General features: G+C 43.5%; 1 protein-coding gene across 1 annotated transcript in view; it reads left to right on the top strand.

Moving 5' to 3' along the window:
- MEGF11 (multiple EGF like domains 11) overlaps positions 1 to 18,170 on the top strand; it is a 261,478-nt gene that overhangs the window by 177,512 nt on the left and 65,796 nt on the right. The window contains exon 11 of the mRNA XM_077828321.1: positions 15,979 to 16,125. Within this exon, the coding sequence (XP_077684447.1) occupies positions 15,979 to 16,125 (147 nt within the window). The remainder of the gene's footprint in view (positions 1 to 15,978; positions 16,126 to 18,170) is intronic.

The raw sequence follows: 18,170 nt of genomic DNA, 5'->3' as shown, positions 1-18,170 counted from the left end.
ACTACTCTGTGATGTGTGCTTTACAAACACAATGGGATAAATAATTTGGGATAAAATTTGTGCTTTCCGAGTTTGCTACTAATTAGACATGGCCTGTAAAAGATGAGGAAAGTTCAGGAACGTCTGAAGATTTTTATTACCCACTCACACCGAGCAGAGAAATTCATGTAACTTTCTTATCCTAATGGCCACAAAACTTCATCTGAAAAAGCATACTCTGTATGTTCATGCTACATTTGGGATTCCCATTGATGCCAGTCCTCTGTGCAAAGATTAAGGGGAAGATACAGCCCATGTTCTTTAAAGTAGGTTTTCAAGATGTTACTGATATAAACCTTCAGAGACAGATAAGATGATAGGAGCACACAGGAAAGACTGGGTAAGAAAACTCAGGGCCGGCGGGAAAGCCTCATAGGGACTGAGTATACAAGGGTACTTATTAGTAGTCCCCCAACCCACAGTTGTATTATGATGGCACCTATTGAGACTCAGTTGTCCTGGGCAGTGTACGATGCAAGAGGCAGTCTGTATCCTGTAGAGTATACAGCCTAGATTAAGACAAGATGCAATCAGTGGTTGTAACAGACAGCGGGATGAAGGAGTCAGAAGTATCAGCAATGGAATCACAAAGTTGCATAGACCAGCTGTGTGCATAAATAAGCAATTCACTATGTCAGCAACAAGCTGTAAGTGCTCACTCTGGCCCAGATCCTACCTTCAGAGAGATGTACGTTATCGTCCGTAGGAGTCCCACACATATGTTCAAAGGTAGATCTTGGACCCAAGTAAACAGATGAGAGTTGGGACAATTTCTCCATGTCTTTATTACTGAAAATTAACCCCCAAAGGACCACTCGGCCTGATACACATAACTATCATGTTACTAGTAGCTTTGGAGATGTCTTGGAAGGAGGGCATCTATGATTAAAAGAACAAGAAAAGTTGGCAAAGGGCTCTCAGATGGCAGAAGCCAAGTGAGATGTGTTCAGCCTGGGCCAGAATCAGATCCCAGACATGTGCACATGCTGCTGAATTTTGTTCCACATGAGGAAGTGGTACATGTTCTAAGAAATAAGGTCTCAATCTCGCAGGGAATTGAGTGCCCAGGGCCCTGAGTCAACAATGCATTTAAGCACCTGCTTAACTTTAAGCACTTGAGTAGTCTCATTGAAATTAAAGTAAAGCACATGCTTGAGTTCATTGCTAGACAGGAGAGCCAGAGGGTTCAGCACTCAGCAAGACTGAGCCTGAAATGAGCAAACTCAGAGCTTTTTAAAGATTCGCAAAGGTCTCTCTTGTTCTAAGATCGATTGTGTATTTCAGCACCCATCACTTTATATTTTCTTTCTAATCTCCAGCTAACCGTGGGCATCGGCCTTAGACCTGCCAACATGGTAGTCATTGGGAAGGTGGTTTTTCCTTGCACATTCAGGTTAAAATGAAAGCCCTCAAACATGGAGTGCTTTAATGTTAATTGTAGTGGGTTAATTTGGGACGTCATGCACACTGAGTTCTTTGTGAGATAGTAAACACTGTCGTGTGAGATAGTGAACGCTAGAGGATAAATGCATGCTGGAATATTTGCTGGTTTGCAGCAGCATGCAAGCAAACAGGGCAAAGAGAATCAAGAGTCCCAGACCACCTGGTGAAAGCCGGGGCACTCAGGCTCTGTGCTCTAGACATAAGTTCAGACCAGGATCCTCTTTGGTTTTGTAACTAGAAATTGGACATAATGGTCTCATTTGCCTTGGTGGCCCAGCCCAGGATGAGCTTTGGTAGACCTTGTCAATGAAGTAGACATAATGTCAGCAGCAGGTCCCAGGAAGTACAGCTACTTTGCCATCCTTGTAAAAGGGAGGTGCTGCGGGAGCTCCTCTCTGAGCCCTGCCTGCTTGGCCCTCCCGTCCTTTGTTGTGGCTAGTGGCGTGAGCCAGGAATAGGCCTTGCACATAGAAAAGCTCAAGGGCTACAGTTGGACCCAACTCTTGCACAGAGGCACAAGAGTGGGGAAGCTTCTTGCATCTACCCCCTCCGTCATGCAGGAGATGAGCCCAATCTGGCCCAATGAGCTTGGTGTTTGCAGCTCAGTTCTGCATGGGCAATGACCTCATCACAGATGCCAGCATCCAGTTATCATTAATTGGCCCCTTTGTTGGTAGTCTCAGTAGAAAGGCCAAGAGCTGAATTAGTCATGGACACAGATCTATTCTGTCACCACTGCAGATGGCACCTCTAAAGCTGGACAGGAGTGCCGATTTATTAACCAGAAACTCAAACAAATTTTGGAAAAAAATTGAAATGGTTCCATTTCAACATTTTTGAATTGGCAAGTTTGGGGTTTTTAAGTCAAAATGACTTGTCCTTTTGAAATATTAGTAAATTTAGACTAACAGGAAAAAAAGGGCTGAAATCAAATCAAAACATTTTCATGGACCTAAACTGAAAATATTTGTGAGGTTTGTGAAAACTTCTGAGAGTTCAACTCTTCATCCTGATTTGGGATGGGAAAAATTTTCAAATCTTGAAAATTTCTCCTGGGATGGGAAAAACACTCGGTGCCAGGACAAAGGGACATGGGCAGGACTGTGCGCGGAACCGTCCACTGCCAAAGCTGTGCAGCATCTCCAAGATCGACATTCTAGCACCTTTCACAATCGCACACCACATTGACACACACAGCTAAACAAAGCCATCGGTCTGTGGTATCTAATTCCTCTCTGCTCTGACTCCGAATGTTCTGCCTAACCCTTCAAGTTAACTGTGATGGTGTAGAGTTTGCTATCCTTTTTGATATTGCAGTGGGATTAAATAACAAGGTATAGGTAGTGGGAAAATTTTCAGATCCTTTAAAAGTTAAGGTCAGCACAGTCCTGTTTATCTGAATTCCTTGAATCTGAAATGCTCTAATCTGAATCCCGGTTATGTCTTATTTTCTCTCTCTCTGATTTTTATAGAATGCCAATAATATCTAGACTCTTCCAATGCGAATAGTTTAGTTTAGCCAGTAACTCCTCTGATTATTCAAATGATTTTGATGTCCCCAAAACATGTAGAATAAATGGAGTTGTACTGTAAACATAAGATGGAAAATACTCAACAGTGTGGCTAATTATAAACTCCACTGGGAAGAATCAGCAGGTTTTTTTAATACAAGAGCCCATAATCGTTTACCTTTAATTAATCAGGACTGCAAACACAGTCCGGGAAATGATTGGGCTGTTGAGAAAAAGGTATCCCATTATTTCACTGGTGCTTTTAAACAATTCAGTTTGTTCGTGATTCACAAGATTAAGTTGCATCTCTGCCCTAACAAATACAAAGTCACAATATGCATTTACTGTCATCCATAATCTCAATCACTTTCATAAATCGCTAGCCATATAAAGCCTAATTGTCTCTTATTACATCCAGAAATATGGTACAATGGGTGTGGAAGTCTCAGATTGTAGGGATTTCCTCATGTGGTTGTATAAGTGAGCTAATGGGGTCAGGAAACGTAGGTTGGTCACAGCTAAAGTTAGCTTTGAGGAATGAGACTTTGCCTTGGAGAGAATTTGCAGGCTGCAAGCGACATCTGCACTGTCACTCAAACACAGAAACATGTTTCTTCCCTCCTGTGGGCACATTAATTCAGTAAAACGGATAAGCCTTTTACTCAAGGGAAGGCCTTTTTGAATTTTAAAGAAACAGTGTCCACTTTGACAGTGAGCTCGGAGGTATTTTTAGCTTCTCTCTATTTGGGCTCTTTGTGAGAAGATGATACACTTTGCAAGGAAGGAGGAAAGAGAGAGACTTTCCATTTAAAAAAAAATATAAAATGCCATAAAAATGAATGTTTATTTTAACATGATACGTCCCCCATTTGTTGCAATATTTGGTTTATAATATCAGGGTCAGATTTTGCCCTCAGTTACCCTGATGTAAACTGGAATAATTTTATTGTCATCAGTGGAGATACTCCAGGTTTACACTTGCATAACTGACAGTAGACTCTGGCCCTATGCATTTAAAACCAGGAGAAAATCTAGAAGTAGTGCATTTTAAAGGAACTACAATAGGTTTTTACGTAGTTTGATACGTATTATTTCAGGAACACTTAAATCTACTCCTCTACCATGGTTGCTAGTTCTCTGCAATATTCCTTTGCCCAGTGTTCACAGAGAGGAAAGCGTATCAAAGCTTGTGACAAAACTGCGTGATATGTCCACATCGACTATTAATTAAAAACTTGTTTAATCTATGACATAGTTGTCTGCCCTCAGAGCACCCATTGTGGATAAGTTTACCGGGTGAAGGATTTACAGTAAAGCACACGCGGTGAGCTTCATGATCCGCAGAGAAAGTGACAAATAAGTATCTTGTCTCGGACCTCACTCAACATCAACCCGGGTTTGATTAACCGCGAAGGCAATGGAGCCATCTGAACCAGTTTCATACTGGACATGGAATTTGTGCTGCAGAGGAATTTCAGTGGCATTCAAGACAGGCTACTATGTTGGTGTGGGCACCACAAACCATGACGCACATTGTTGAGGACTGCAAACTAACTCCACTTCCTGGAAGTCCTCACGCCTTGAACATTGTTGATAAGAACACTGTGGTTTGGCTTGACGGATTGCTTATACCAAATAAATAAATAGTAGGTTGATACACAGCACTTCAAAGTGCATTATGTTGTGATACAAATAAGCCTTTTTCTTTTAATCAGACTTTCACACTTTCTCTATTTGTGATACTAAGCATAAAATATTAGAATGAAGCAACAGCAAATTCCTATTAAACATACAATTTCTAGATGTCTAATACGATTTTACAAGCTATATTTTAAACTTTATCATTCTTGGCAGTCTTATCCCAGATTTTTAAATTAATCATTTATTTTTGTGATTATTCTGTATCCTTATATTAGATTTAAACAGATGGGAAAACTAGAGATTTCAGGAGTTATTTTATTCTCTCTCTCCTCTGGCCTGTGCCTTTCAAATGTAAAAATCATTTCCATCTGAAAAGGTATGTGGTTACTCTCTGAGTTTCCACAAGTGCCCTTCAGTCTATAAATGTAACATAGGCCTATTAGAAATTAGCTTTAATTTTTCATTGACTTAATTTCAAGTGAGTTGATAAGATTTTAATGTCATTCTATGCTTAAACATTCTCCCTTTGATTGGACCCTTTAAGTATGGTTCTTGCTGATACAAGGCAGATTTTCAAAAATATGAATTATGAAGTTATATCAAAGATTTCATTGATGTCCCGCTATTAATTATGGAAGTGGCATTCCTTGACCGATATCTGGGGGGACCCAGAGTCTCATCTAAAGCAGACTTAGTTGTGTTTGTGTTAAACCAAATCTGAACCAAAGTTAGGGCACAATCCAGTTTTCATACCTCAGTGGGAGGAAGATCCAAGTACAAGAAGATGGTGTATATTGACTGTAATGAGACTACACTTGTGGTCAAAGGTAAGCTGTGAAGGATCAGGGCCGTAAATAGGGAAAGTATGAACATAATTTAGAACTATTTTAATTCCTTTTGGTTTCATATGTAGTCAGAGTCTTATCTGGTGTAAGTAGATGTAGCTCCGTTGGTTTCATTGGAACTATGCTGACTTTAACGCAGCCGAGGGTTTGGCCAAAAAGTTGAACTTGGCACTAGATATGTGCAGCTATTTTCACTTAACAAACACAGATGCATGTTAAATACAAGCTTGAATACGTGTATGGTAAGTTATTCTCTAAGTAGATCTGCGTGAATAATAGTGAAAATCAGTTATGAACTGTATAGGGCCTTAAATACTGAACGTCAGAGTGCTGTGTTTTGGAAGGAATGGAAACAATTTGAAAAACAACGAGCAGGCTGAAAATTTCCATGTACGTTTTTGATGAAGAACTTTGAAAAACATAAAATATCTGTTTTCTACCGCCAAAAAAAGAGAAGATTGAAATTCACTCAATGTTATTCAGTATAAATCATTTCCCCAGCTCTACTAGTAGCCTGAGATCCTGCCAACGATCTTCCCAGGTCATGAGTTATTGTAGGGATTAATCAATAAAAGAACTGGACAACCGTTTAAATTTCTACCTTTAAAAAGCCCTTCCCTTGCCAGCTGATGGATAGCTTGGTTCTGCCCCCATTTCATTCCTGCTGCTCCCTGGCCAGGAATCATGTCAAGAGCATGGGGTGAGGTAGAAAGGAAGGGTATTGAAAGGAATGGGCTGAAATTGACTCCCCCCAGAACCCTCTTCCCCTCATCATCCTTTCTCCCTGGTGGCCATAATCTCTCCCTCCTCCGTAGTGATCCCCAGAGAGTATCTCATAATCCTGGAAACTGGCCAATCCTTAAGGCAGAAAGCATCCTGGATTGTCCTGTTTCCTGTGGGTTAAAGCTGTTGCCTAAACAAGAAAACCTTAAAAGTTTTTAATTGTACAAATTCCCTGGTTTCCATGCTTTATGTCTGGACTGTTCTATAGATAAACAAAAATGGTGGTCGGAGTGGTACTCCATAGAGGTGCAGTAGGCTGTAAATGTAATACATTCAGAAAAACACTTACAGTAATGGGTGTTTATATCCCCCATGCATTGATGAGAGAAACGACAATTTAATCTTTCACTGGCTGCTGGAGCAAACCTTGTATTTCATCATTTAGTGCCAGGCTATGGAACTATCGCTCTGACTGATGAGCTGTAACTCACATGAGTAGCCCCATTGACTTCAGTGGGGCTACTCACCTGAGTAAATGCTCAGCAGCATGAGTGTCGGTTCCACAACTTAGTGCTTAGGATGGCTTCTTGGCTTAATTGCTCTTTGAAGACTCACAAAGAATGTGACGGCTGTTTCCTCGGCAGAATAGTTTCACTGTGTAAAAAACAAAAATCGCTTCTACTTTGCAGACTTCACGAGTGGTTGTCAATTGCTAGTGTTTTCCTTTAACTTTAAGGGAGATCCCGTTTTATTTATTTCTATTTGCTGCTCTTCACAAACAGAATTTTCTGGTTCTCCGGAGTTCCAGTAGCTGAACGATTTTGTCCTTTTGAATTTTCCTCTGGTGTTTCTGATTGGATCTGAGTCAGCCACCCAAGGCAAGTCTAGAAACTGGAATAACAGAGAGATGTGGAAAAAAAGGAAAGCATCAAGAATTCTTTACGCCATCCTGTTTATGTGCTACCATAATCCCTTCTGAATGGATGGTACTGCACTAATCAGACACAGTTCTGTCTAGTGTTCTTATTGAATTTTCCTTTACCTAATGCAGACTGAAGCAGCAACATATTCCATACATAGCAAAGCATGCCGATCCAATCTGTAATACAAAACAGATGTTATAGATAAGACAAGAGTATAGCAGTATTAAATGAACAATGGGAGGAGAAGAGGGAAGGATAAGGAGATTATTTTAGATTATCTGAGACATTTGCTTTTATTGTTATCTATCAGAAAATTAGCGTTCTCAGATTTTGGTGAAACCCTTTTCTGTTCTGATCTTGATGGCATCGACTTGTAAGTTAAACACATTGGGCTAATTGCACTCTGACTTCCTTTTGCTGTCCCACTGAAGTCAAGAGCATGGCAAAAAGCATAACTCAGTCATTGCAGAACTTCACACGCCAAGCTATTGAGCAAACCTGAGCACCGTTGCTTAGGTGCCTGGTTCTACAGTTAGCAGCAAACACTGGCACCTAGAGACTGAGGCCCAGATTTTTAAATGTATGTGGGTGTTGGTCCGCTCAGCCTTGCAACATCCAGCTGACTTAGGAGCCTACGTCTCATTTCCAAAAGCGACTTGAAAGTGGGTGGGCTGTAGGCTTCTAAATCAGTTGGGTGTTGCAACACTGAGTGGAGCAATGCCTAGATACCTTTAAAAATCTGGGCCTAAGGGCCTGTTCCAACGTCCACTGAAGTCAGTAGGAGAGTTCCAGTTCAGTGGGCTTCATGGGGTGAGGACTTAGACTGAGTATTTGGGTGCCCGAGTGCCCAAGACAGCTCCCTGATGTGAAACTGGGTGCCAGCTATTGGGGCACACAGCTGCTTCCTAAGCATGGTGCAGCAAGCCGGTTGCCCCACATGGTAAAGATGGGCGGGACTGCGTCTTGTGAAGGCACATTTCCCAATGGAGCTCAAGGCGCTATCTGGCCCAAAGTCAGCAGATAAATACATGTCTAAAGCAGTCTTTCAGCCTGTGGTCATTAGGACATCTACCAGTCTTTTAAAGTGGGTATTACTGGGGTTTCAAGGTGTGTCAACAAACTAGCATTAAGATTTTACTGCTGGAAATAAAGGTCGGCTGGCAACCCAGAAAGTCAGGCGTGAAACACCAAACTTCAGGCCTCTGCCATATTTCCTGCACAAATTTGATGCCTGTTTGTTCAAAGAAAAGCAGTTCTTTCCAAAGCTATTTAAATGCCAAGGATGAGAGATTATTATGACATCATATCATACTGAGAGACAGGTGGAAGAGAGTGAAATGTTTGAGTTGGATCCAAAATGTCTATGGAAATCACGCCTGTCATTGCTAATTCACGTTGCATCTGTCTTTGGATTGTGATTATTGAAAAAAAGTTGAAGACCTCATTCAGAGAAATAATTACAGTTGTACATCAATAGATATATAGTTAAAGTACATAGGAAAAAGCCTACCTCCTATAATTTATCATCCCTGGAAAATAATTACTCTGTGCAGTCCATGGATCCTGCTGCAGAAGCTAATGTCAAGTCGATAGATTGGCAAAAACAGGACACTGGCTCTCATTTATTCTGTCCGCTTTTTCTCCCCTCCTTGTTCGTCTGGAGGCAAGGTAAAAAACAACAGCAGGCTTCTTTAAGAGCGAAAGATACAACCACTGAGCATGAGCAGTCTGGAGTGAGAGAGAGAATTCTGCTTCTGTCCAGCTCTAGATAAATTCCACCCACCAGAACCCTTCAGGAGGATCCAGATACAAGCAGCACTCAAAGGCTAAGACTTCCATTGGCTCAGAGAGCATGATGTCCTGGCCAGCACAGGAAGCATTATGTAAATTAACCCTTCTTTTGATGCCATGAACACCAGTTCCCCTCTGCTGTTCTTTCTCCCCCGTCCTTGTTCCTTTTGCTGATAGTCATGGAATTTTGCTGATGGTGGGTGGAATTTTCATGGCTCAACTCCCAATCTCTAATACAAAGGGCTGGTGTAATCAATGTACCTCCACTGAATTTCAGATACAGATATACACAGCTGAGATTCTGACCCCCAGAACTGTTTTTTAAATGGGCATAAGAATCCTCTTTAACCTTCACTAACCAGCACCACTCCAAAGGGTGGGAGAGGCTCCATTGCTCTCCATACACCTCCTTTTGGTGTTTTCTCAGACATGTTTTCATTTCCTTGGCCATATACCTGTGCCAGACATTCCTCCTTGTGCTTCTCTGAGACCCTTGGCATTGACGCTCCCCAGCACTGAAGACAGTCGGGTCCATGCGGCACCACTTCCACTCCCCGGTGCCGCATAAGCGGCCCAGGGTAACCGGGCCGGATGCCAGGCCTGGAGTTCGTCAGACCCAGGAGCACCCGGTGCCAATTTTACAGAAGCCAGCACTGTCAACTTCGGCCCCACAAGGGGGACGGTTGAGTCCAGGACCATTCGACTCTCCTGATCAAGAGTGCCAGGTGGAGGAGTTGGAACTTCCCTCTACCCCGGACACTTTTGAGGCTGTGAGGGATCTGATTGCCATGATGGCTTCTCAGTCCCCAGCTGGCAGGGACAGGCCTCTGGCACTGCAGTGAACGGCACTGTCCAGAGGCAACCCCGCCAGGATGAGGCGCTCACCATCCCCGAGGTGCCGCTCTCCACGGCACCAGTCCCCACGGCACTACTCCCCGCCACCGCCATTGCGACACTGCTCCCTCACACCAGCCTCGAGATGGGGGTCCCCGGTACCAGATGAGTGGCACCACTCCCCAGCGCAGTACCGCTCGGCTGCACCATAGTCACCGAGGCCTAGGTCCAGGTCATCGGACTCAGAGGCTGGCTCCTGCTATTCGAGGTGCAGCTGCTACCATTTGGACAGGCAGCACACTAGTATAGTGCCGCGGCAGCTGCCCGCAAAATGGCCCTTTTTGGACCCATGGGCCTACCACCAGGCCCAGGGCTCTTTCTCCAGGGGCCCGCAATCGGGGGCCTCTGAGGGATGCGCGCCCCCGCCAGCCAGGGACCGTCCTACACCTTGGGGTTCCGAGACCACATCGGCTTGCGGTGCTCTGCAGGATCCGGCTTCTGCACCTGTGCCGGGCACCGAGACTGCAGTCGACACCGAGAGCCACGGGGCCGATCGGAACGACAACAGGGAGCCGGAAGGCCAGGCGGGCACGGAGCCACCTCTGGCTTTGTCGTCTTCATCACCTGGCGAAGCAGTGACAGGATCTTCTGCCTCTGGACCACCCCACCTGTCGATAGCCGGGCTCATCAGGACCTGCTACACAGGATCACCTGCAATGTGGAGGAGGTGGTTGAGCCTGAGGACCCCATAGTTGACACCAGCACTTGCGACGCATTGCACAAGGGTGCAGGCCTCCTCGGTGGCGTTCCTAGCCCAGGTCCCAATTCAAGAAATCTGCAGGGTGGCAACATGGCCCTTTGGTTCATACATTCACCTCTCATTACAGCATGCCAGAGACGATCGCAGCATTCGGCAGAGTGGTGCTCCAGTCAGCGATTTCATAATTCCAACTCCACCGCCTAGGTAAGGAGTCACCTATTTAGAATCCATATGAGCAAGTACTCGAAGATGAAAAACCAGTTACTTACCTTCTCGTGACTGTTGATTGTCTAGGTGTGTTGCTCATTCTCCCTTCCAAACCCACCCACCTCCTCTCTGTCAGAGTAGCCGGCAAGAAGGAACTGAGGAGGTGCCAGGTCTGCAAGGTGCTGCTAGGAGAAAAACTTTCCGGCAACCGTGCACGCAGCACACACACACCTAGCTGGAATGGATGATGAGCAACACATATTGAAGAACAGCACTTACGAGATGGTGAGTGCTTCGGTTTTTCTTTTTCATGAGCACGAGTCCCAGCTTTTCAGTGAAAGTTCCTTTCCCAGAGGAAGCATTGGCACCAGAGAGTTAATGCTGAATTAGTGCCATGGTTAAAGGCATTAACCGTTCCCTTTTTGAGACCTGTGTTCAAATTCTCACAATTGCAGAGTGTGAGATTAACTCATTGTGCTGCTGTCAAGGTTCCTTCCCCACTCTGAACTCTAGGGTACAGATGTGGGGACCTGCATGAAAACCTCCTAAGCTTACTTTTACCAGCTTAGGTTAAAACTTCCCCAAGGTACAAACTATTTTACCCTTTGCCCTTGGACTTCCACTGCCACCACCAAACATTTTTATCGGGGTTTATTTTTATTAGGAAAGCGTCATTTGGAAATGTCTTTTCCCCCCAAAATCCTCCCAACCCTTACACCCCACTTCCTGGGGAAGGTTTGGTAAAAATCCTCACCAATTTGCATAGGTGACCACAGACCCAAACCCTTGGATCTTAGAACAATGAAAAAAGTATTCAGTTCTTGAAAAGAAACATTTTAATAGAAGAAAAAGTAAAAAGAATCACCTCTGTAAAATCAGGATGGTAGATACCTTACAGGGTAATTAGATTCAAAACATAGAGAATCCCTCTAGGCAAAACCTTAAGTTACAAAAAAGACACACAGACAGGAATATTCATTCTATTCAGCACAGCTATTTTCTCAGCCATTTAAAGAAATCATAATCTAACACATACCTAGATAGATTACTTACTAAGTTCTAAGACTCCATTCCTTTTCTGTCCCCGGCAAAAGCATCACACAGACAGACACAGACCCTTTGTTTTTCTCCCTACTCCTAGCTTTTGAAAGTATCTTGTCTCCTCATTGGTCATTTTGGTCAGGTGCCAGCGAGGTTACCTTTAGCTTCTTAACCCTTTACAGGTGAAAGGATTTTTCCCCTGGCCAGGAGGGATTTTAAAGGTGATTACCCTTCCCTTTATATTTATGACAGCTGCCTAAGGAGTATGTTCCCCATCTCACCCATGCCTGGGCTGACGATGGACCAAGCACCGATGAAATGCAAATCAGCAGGTGTTTTGCCAGTTAGAATTAAGGTGCCCTGACGGAACCCTGGGGGGAGACTGCGTAGCACATAACCACCCTGGGGCTGCTTCATATGAGGGCGGTCATGCTTGCCTTTTATGCTAAGAATAAATTCTTTCCAGATGCCCTTTTAAAATAATAGAAACTAAAAATCAGCATTTCACATGCTTGGTTCCATGTCTGTTGAGAAGGGTTTGTTTATTGAGTGTAAACGACTATGCAAGGCTCTCTGTACCACTTAGGCCATGTGGTGTATGTGTTTGGGGCTAGCCACTGGGAGAGTAGCCATACAAGACCACAAATGCATTTGAGCTGGCTCATTGTAACCATGGCAACAGGCATTGGGATCATTGACTATGCAGATCCAGTGACCCTAAATACTCCCATACCTCAATGGCATAGAGGGGACCGTGGCCAGTACTCCATTTCGCAAGCTGGTTTAAGGGCTGAGATCAAGAATCTTGCCTTGGCCCCCAGCACCTAAGTCTTTTGCTCACATACTCTGGCTTTATGTAAGTGACCATGAATTTCACTCAGTATCTATCCCCAAATCATTGTTTGAGAAGGTCTTGGTGTGCTACCAGGGAAGAGTAATCACTCTCACATCAGCAATTGCAACAAGAACCTGGTGCAGGAAGCCATTTCCCAGCTTTCAGGAAATGGGGTTTATGAGCAGAACAGCCTCCTGCAGCTTTGCGAATGTATTCTTATGGTAGTTATCTTGCTAATTTGTGCATAACACATGTGAAATGCGGCACTTGTTCATAAATCACGAACCTTTGGATGCAGGTTGAAATTATGCTGAAATGTGTGAAATTCAGCATTTTTTATATATTTCTGGGAATTACATATTGAACACTAATTGCTTATCAAAGAGGTTCATCTGCAAATTTCTAAGTAAAGATTCAAGTTTTACATTAAGGAAGCTTCAAGCTCCAGTAACTCTGATTGTAAAGTAGCTGGGTGTGATATACTCAACCCAAATCTATTGTCAAATTAGGGAAGTGTAAACTAAGGTGCTGCTTCAGCAAAATTCCATACAACGCACATGCCCAGGTGCAAATTAAACTACTTGTTTTTCCTTGCAATGCGAGGTGGGTGTTATTTTTGAGCCTCAAAAAAGAGAAGTCTTCCAGAGGAATTAAATTGGAAATAATACAAAGGGGGTTCTGTTAAAAGGTATTGCAGCATCTTTTCAATGGTCTTTTGAATATTAATAAATAAGAGGTGTAATGTGTGGAATTTGTCTTCTACAAAGGGTGTTTTTCCCCCCCTTCTGCATTTTGTTAGAACAATCAGCCTCGCAATGACTCATTGCCTCAGTTAGGAAGGAGAAGACATCCCTCATCATTCATTACTTACGCAGAGTCTTTTCTGCTGCAAAGAATATCTACGGCATTCTAATTCAGCTACTTTTAAAGCAGAGGAGTCAATGTCATTCTTTCTCAAACTCTGGGAAAAGAGACCAGAAATAATGCTGCTTAATTGTCTCCATTTATAAATAGCCCCTCCACAGGAGGGGAATTGTATTTTTAATACTGCAGTCAGGAGGAAAAGGCACCATCCTTCTAAAATGTATGTCTTGGGTTTAATTCTGGGAGCTCAAATGGGGGCATTTAAAAGTATAAATAATAAGCATGTATAGTGTGTGGAAATATAAAATGTATTCTTTATTTTATTAAGTTATTTATACTACATTATATACTCACTCCTCTTTGTCTCTCTCTCTCTCTCTCTAACCTAAACAAGCCAAAAGATTTCTTTTATTTCAGAGATATGTTTGTTATGATGGCAGCTTTCCCTTGTATTACTTAGCTCACATAAATTCCCCTGTTCTTCTAGTCCTTGTCTTTCTATTGAATCCTTTTTGTTTGGGTTTGTGTACTGAAATGTTAAGAGGGGGAGTTTTTATTATGGGTTTTCTTGAATCTTAATTTGTTTTGGTGGGGTTTTTTTTAAGTTGTACAGCCTTGGTTGTGGCTCTTTAAATAAAGCTCTGTGTATGTATTATTAGAAATCCCTTTTTAAACTGAACTTTTAACTTTCCACCCCTGCTGGCCTTAGTTAAGATTTTCAAGGAAGGTTCCTCAATCATGTGATTAATCTTCAGAAACAGGAAATTTTGGTTCTGTGCTATTTCTCAGTGTATTTACTTCAGAGGTTTATAAAAGGAACTTGAAATTGCACAGTAAGTGTGTTTATAATTACTTTTAGCTGATTTAATAATCCTCAACATTTGGTGACGGTACAGATTACAACTTCAGAAATACAGTACATTACCTGTAGCATCCAGATGAAGATATCAGAGGTGTAGGAAATTATTTGGATTGTATTTATCCTCAGTAGTGCACTAATCCAGCCTCTGGCTGAGGCTGGATCTTTCAGCATCTTTGTCTGCATTTATCCCATTATGCAGTGGGAACATGTGCATGAATGATAAAGAACTTCTTCATGTTGAAAAAGTTGCTGGGCCACATGTACACCATCAAATCTTGGTGCAGCAGTTGTAAAACACCTGGTGTGGTAATGCTGTTAGAAGAATTTTTAAGCCAATAGGTATTTTTTATATCAATATCTACAATGTGCCAAAGCTAATACCACTTCCTGCCGCTGGCAGCTCTTTATGTCTCAGCTCCCGATCTAGCAAACTTTTACTCACCTGAGGAGCATTTAATCATGCAGGTAGTTCTGTTGATCTCAGTAATGGGTCCAAGTTGATCTCAGTGGGCCTACTTGCATGAGTAAGGGCTCCTCGTGTGGGTAAGGGTTTGCAGGGTCAAGTCCTTAGTTAGTTTGATTCAGGTGTCTACAGAAACGTAGCACAAGCTTGTATTTAAATGTCACCAGTGAAAACAATACTAGAGAAATGCAGCTTTTAAGTCCCCTGGCAGGGTTTTTCTGCACCCTTGAAGCTTGGATTGTTATAAGAATAAATGTCAAACAATTTCCTTGGGAGTAATTTGAGGTTGAACTTGCGATTCTGAGTCTCCACTTGTTTACATGTCAAATTGTGTGCTGACAGACTCCTGCCCACATATTGTTGCCTGCGGGATGAGGACATTAACGTATTAACATACAAACCCTCTGCTGAAAACACAGGCTCTGGGGTGAAATATGGCAATGGTGCAATAACACAGACACTATACAGCGGTTTAGAACAGAAAACGACAAATCTACCGGATATAATTGAATCTAAGTACAGTAGGGAATTTTAGAACTAAAGTATTTTCATGACGTTCTGATTAGTTTTTCAGTTTTCCATTTCACAGCAATGGTTTTGTGACCAGATTTCAACTGACATGTTATTTCAAGACCTATTATTTCAGACACTTGGTGATCTTTAAAAATTGTTAGTCCTTGATCCCACTGAAGATGATTAAGGTACGTCTACACTGCAGCTGGGAGGGAGGCTCCAGCCTGGACAGACAGACTTGCCCTTATGGACCTCGACCTAACATGCTAAAAATATGAATGTGGATGGACATTGTGTCTTGGGTTGTGACTCGGGCTCTCCAGAGAGCCCAGGCTGCCCCGTCCACGCTGCTATTTTTAGTGTTCTTGCTCAAGCTCCGCAAGTATGAATCCGTCGACCTGGGCTGGGCGGCTTGCTCCGGGGCTGCAGTGTAGATACACCCATAGGGCTCAATCCTGTGTGGCGTTGAGCCCTGTGCTGGAGGCCTTCAGCAACTTGCAGGATTCACCGTTGTGCATTTTGAACCTTCAACCTATCAGGCAGGTAGCAGAATAGCTATTTTCTAGCCAGGCTCCTTTGCTTGCTCTAATGCCCTATAAGTTAACAGCCTACCCAAGCATCTGGTTTGTCAGCGAATGGAACGAGCGGTGCGGAAAGCTAATGTGTGCATTTGCATTCTGTAGGCATCCATTGTGATAACGTATGCGCACAGGGCCGCTGGGGACCAAACTGCTCCATCTCTTGTCACTGTGAGAACGGGGGATCCTGTTCGCCGGAGGATGGGACTTGCGAGTGTGCGCCAGGATATAGAGGACTCATGTGCCAGAGAAGTAAGGCTTACCATTTCTGCGGTGGGAGAGGCACTTCCGGAGCGAAGCAAAGCTAAAGAGGAAGAAAGAGAGGCCCAGAAAAGGCCTCTGATAATGAGGGGAAGAGCTCTCATACCAGTGTGCTCCTGCCTCATGTATCCATTTGCCCATTAGGGACTGCCCAGGCCACAAGAATGATTGTAGCATGGTAATTCAGTTCCTGGAGGGCGGAGCTCTTGAGAGAATTCCAGATTTTGCATTATTTTGGCTCCAAAATGGGTCTAGAGAATAAAAAAGGAATCCACAGCGCAAGATATTCTTGTTTAATAAGTTGTTTAGATGTAGGCAGAACCTGAATGCACAGCCCTAATAGCCAGTCCCCCATTGTCCTTCTCAAGAGCCTCATTGACATAGTCTCAATTGGGGGCAGGGGGAGAAAGGGAGCAGCAGTCACCACTTTACAATGCTTTATCTGGCATTCCATAGCCAGTAGGAAGGGGACATTTATTGCTGGAAAGGAGCAACCTCTGTGGGTACAGAACTCAGGAAGGTTTGGGGCAGAAAGGAATTAAATGTTGCGCCAGGGCAACTGTAGGATGCTCTATATTGGGATTCAGTGAAAGAGTACAGGCTGCGCACAAACAGAAATGGGAGAGAGGGAGGAGCCTTTTATGCTTATTTTTATTATTGTGCCTGAGTGTCACGTGAGGTCCAGTGAACAAATGTAACAGACTCTGGAAGTAGAGATCACAGTCTGTTCAGCACAATGATAAATGGGGGTCAGATTGGGCCTGTTGTATACTGAAGAGTGGCTCGTCATTGGCTATCAAAATAATGTGGCAACATTGTGTCAATGCCGAAGTTAGTTTCAAGATCCTGCACTCTAGAAGAAGAAACACAGTAGGCTAGATACCAACCTGGAATAGCTGCAGTCTCCTGCTGCATACCAAAATGTGCCAAGGAGATAAAATCTTTTCATTTGCCTTATCTAGAAAGCCACTTCTCTTCCCCTCTACCCCACATTTGACACTTAGTACCTCTTCAGATGTATATGGAGGCCACACACCACTTTCTTGCTGTCTAAAGAGAGATGCATTCACCTTTATTAATTGTTTACTGCAGCACCCCTTCACACCCACTGTCCAACCCCAAATCACATGCCCCCTCTGATTTTACAGGCAACACTTGCCTCCAGCACACACTCATCTCTAAAAATAATTTGTAGCCGCCAATTTTTATTTAAAACCCTTACAGTGATGACCTCTGGCACTGCTGGAGTTAATGGCCTATAAGCATTTTCATTAAAATCCCCTCTTTCCGGGTGCTTCGGCATATCTGTGCAGCTGTAAAACTCCTCTCCAAGACTGGCACATGGCACTCAAAGCTTTAGGAAATTGTATTACAAGTTTGAAGCCCTAAGAGTGCAAAAGCAAAGGAAGTTAATAGTTTCTGGGCTTCCTGAGCTGAAAAACAGCTTAGTTTTATCAGCTGAAGGCATGGAGGCCATAAGGGGCAAATCCTGTCCCCAGAGCACAGCTCCAGTAATGAGGCTTCGCCCTGACAAGATCCACTCGGTACTTGTGGGAGGAGGAATTCTTCCCCAAGCCACAGAGGAAGTCCATGGCTGTTCATGCAGTAGCTCACAAGCTTCTGAAACCCCCCTTCTGTGGTGGAATGGCTAGAAGATCCAGCTCTCTCCCACGCTGACCCTACAATTCCCTGGGCTCCGGCGTGCAGTGCAGGGAGCCCCTAAAGAATACCTCTCTGCAGCTGCAGGAGGGTTTGGCCTCCCTAAGCATGTTCTCAGAATCCTCCCCATTCTCCTTCAGGAAATTCAGAGTTAGGGATGGAATCCAAGGCTTAAAGGGCAATTTTGCAAAAGTGGTACCTTCTTACTCAGCTGGTTTGCTTTTGGTGTGTATTCAGAATAACTTCACTGACAAAAAGATTGGACAGTTGTTAGCCTTGCAGAACCATCTGGGAGAGTGATTTGGATTGTTTTATGGCTAGTGTCTCATCAACGGAATTATCAGCTAGTCCTCAACTGCAGAATCTGTAGTAACATA

Source organism: Eretmochelys imbricata, chromosome 10 (genome assembly GCF_965152235.1).
Source record: "Eretmochelys imbricata isolate rEreImb1 chromosome 10, rEreImb1.hap1, whole genome shotgun sequence".
NCBI lineage: Eukaryota > Metazoa > Chordata > Testudines > Cheloniidae > Eretmochelys > Eretmochelys imbricata.
Note: the sequence above shows the minus strand (reverse complement) of the source record. Positions and strands in the feature narration are given on the sequence as shown.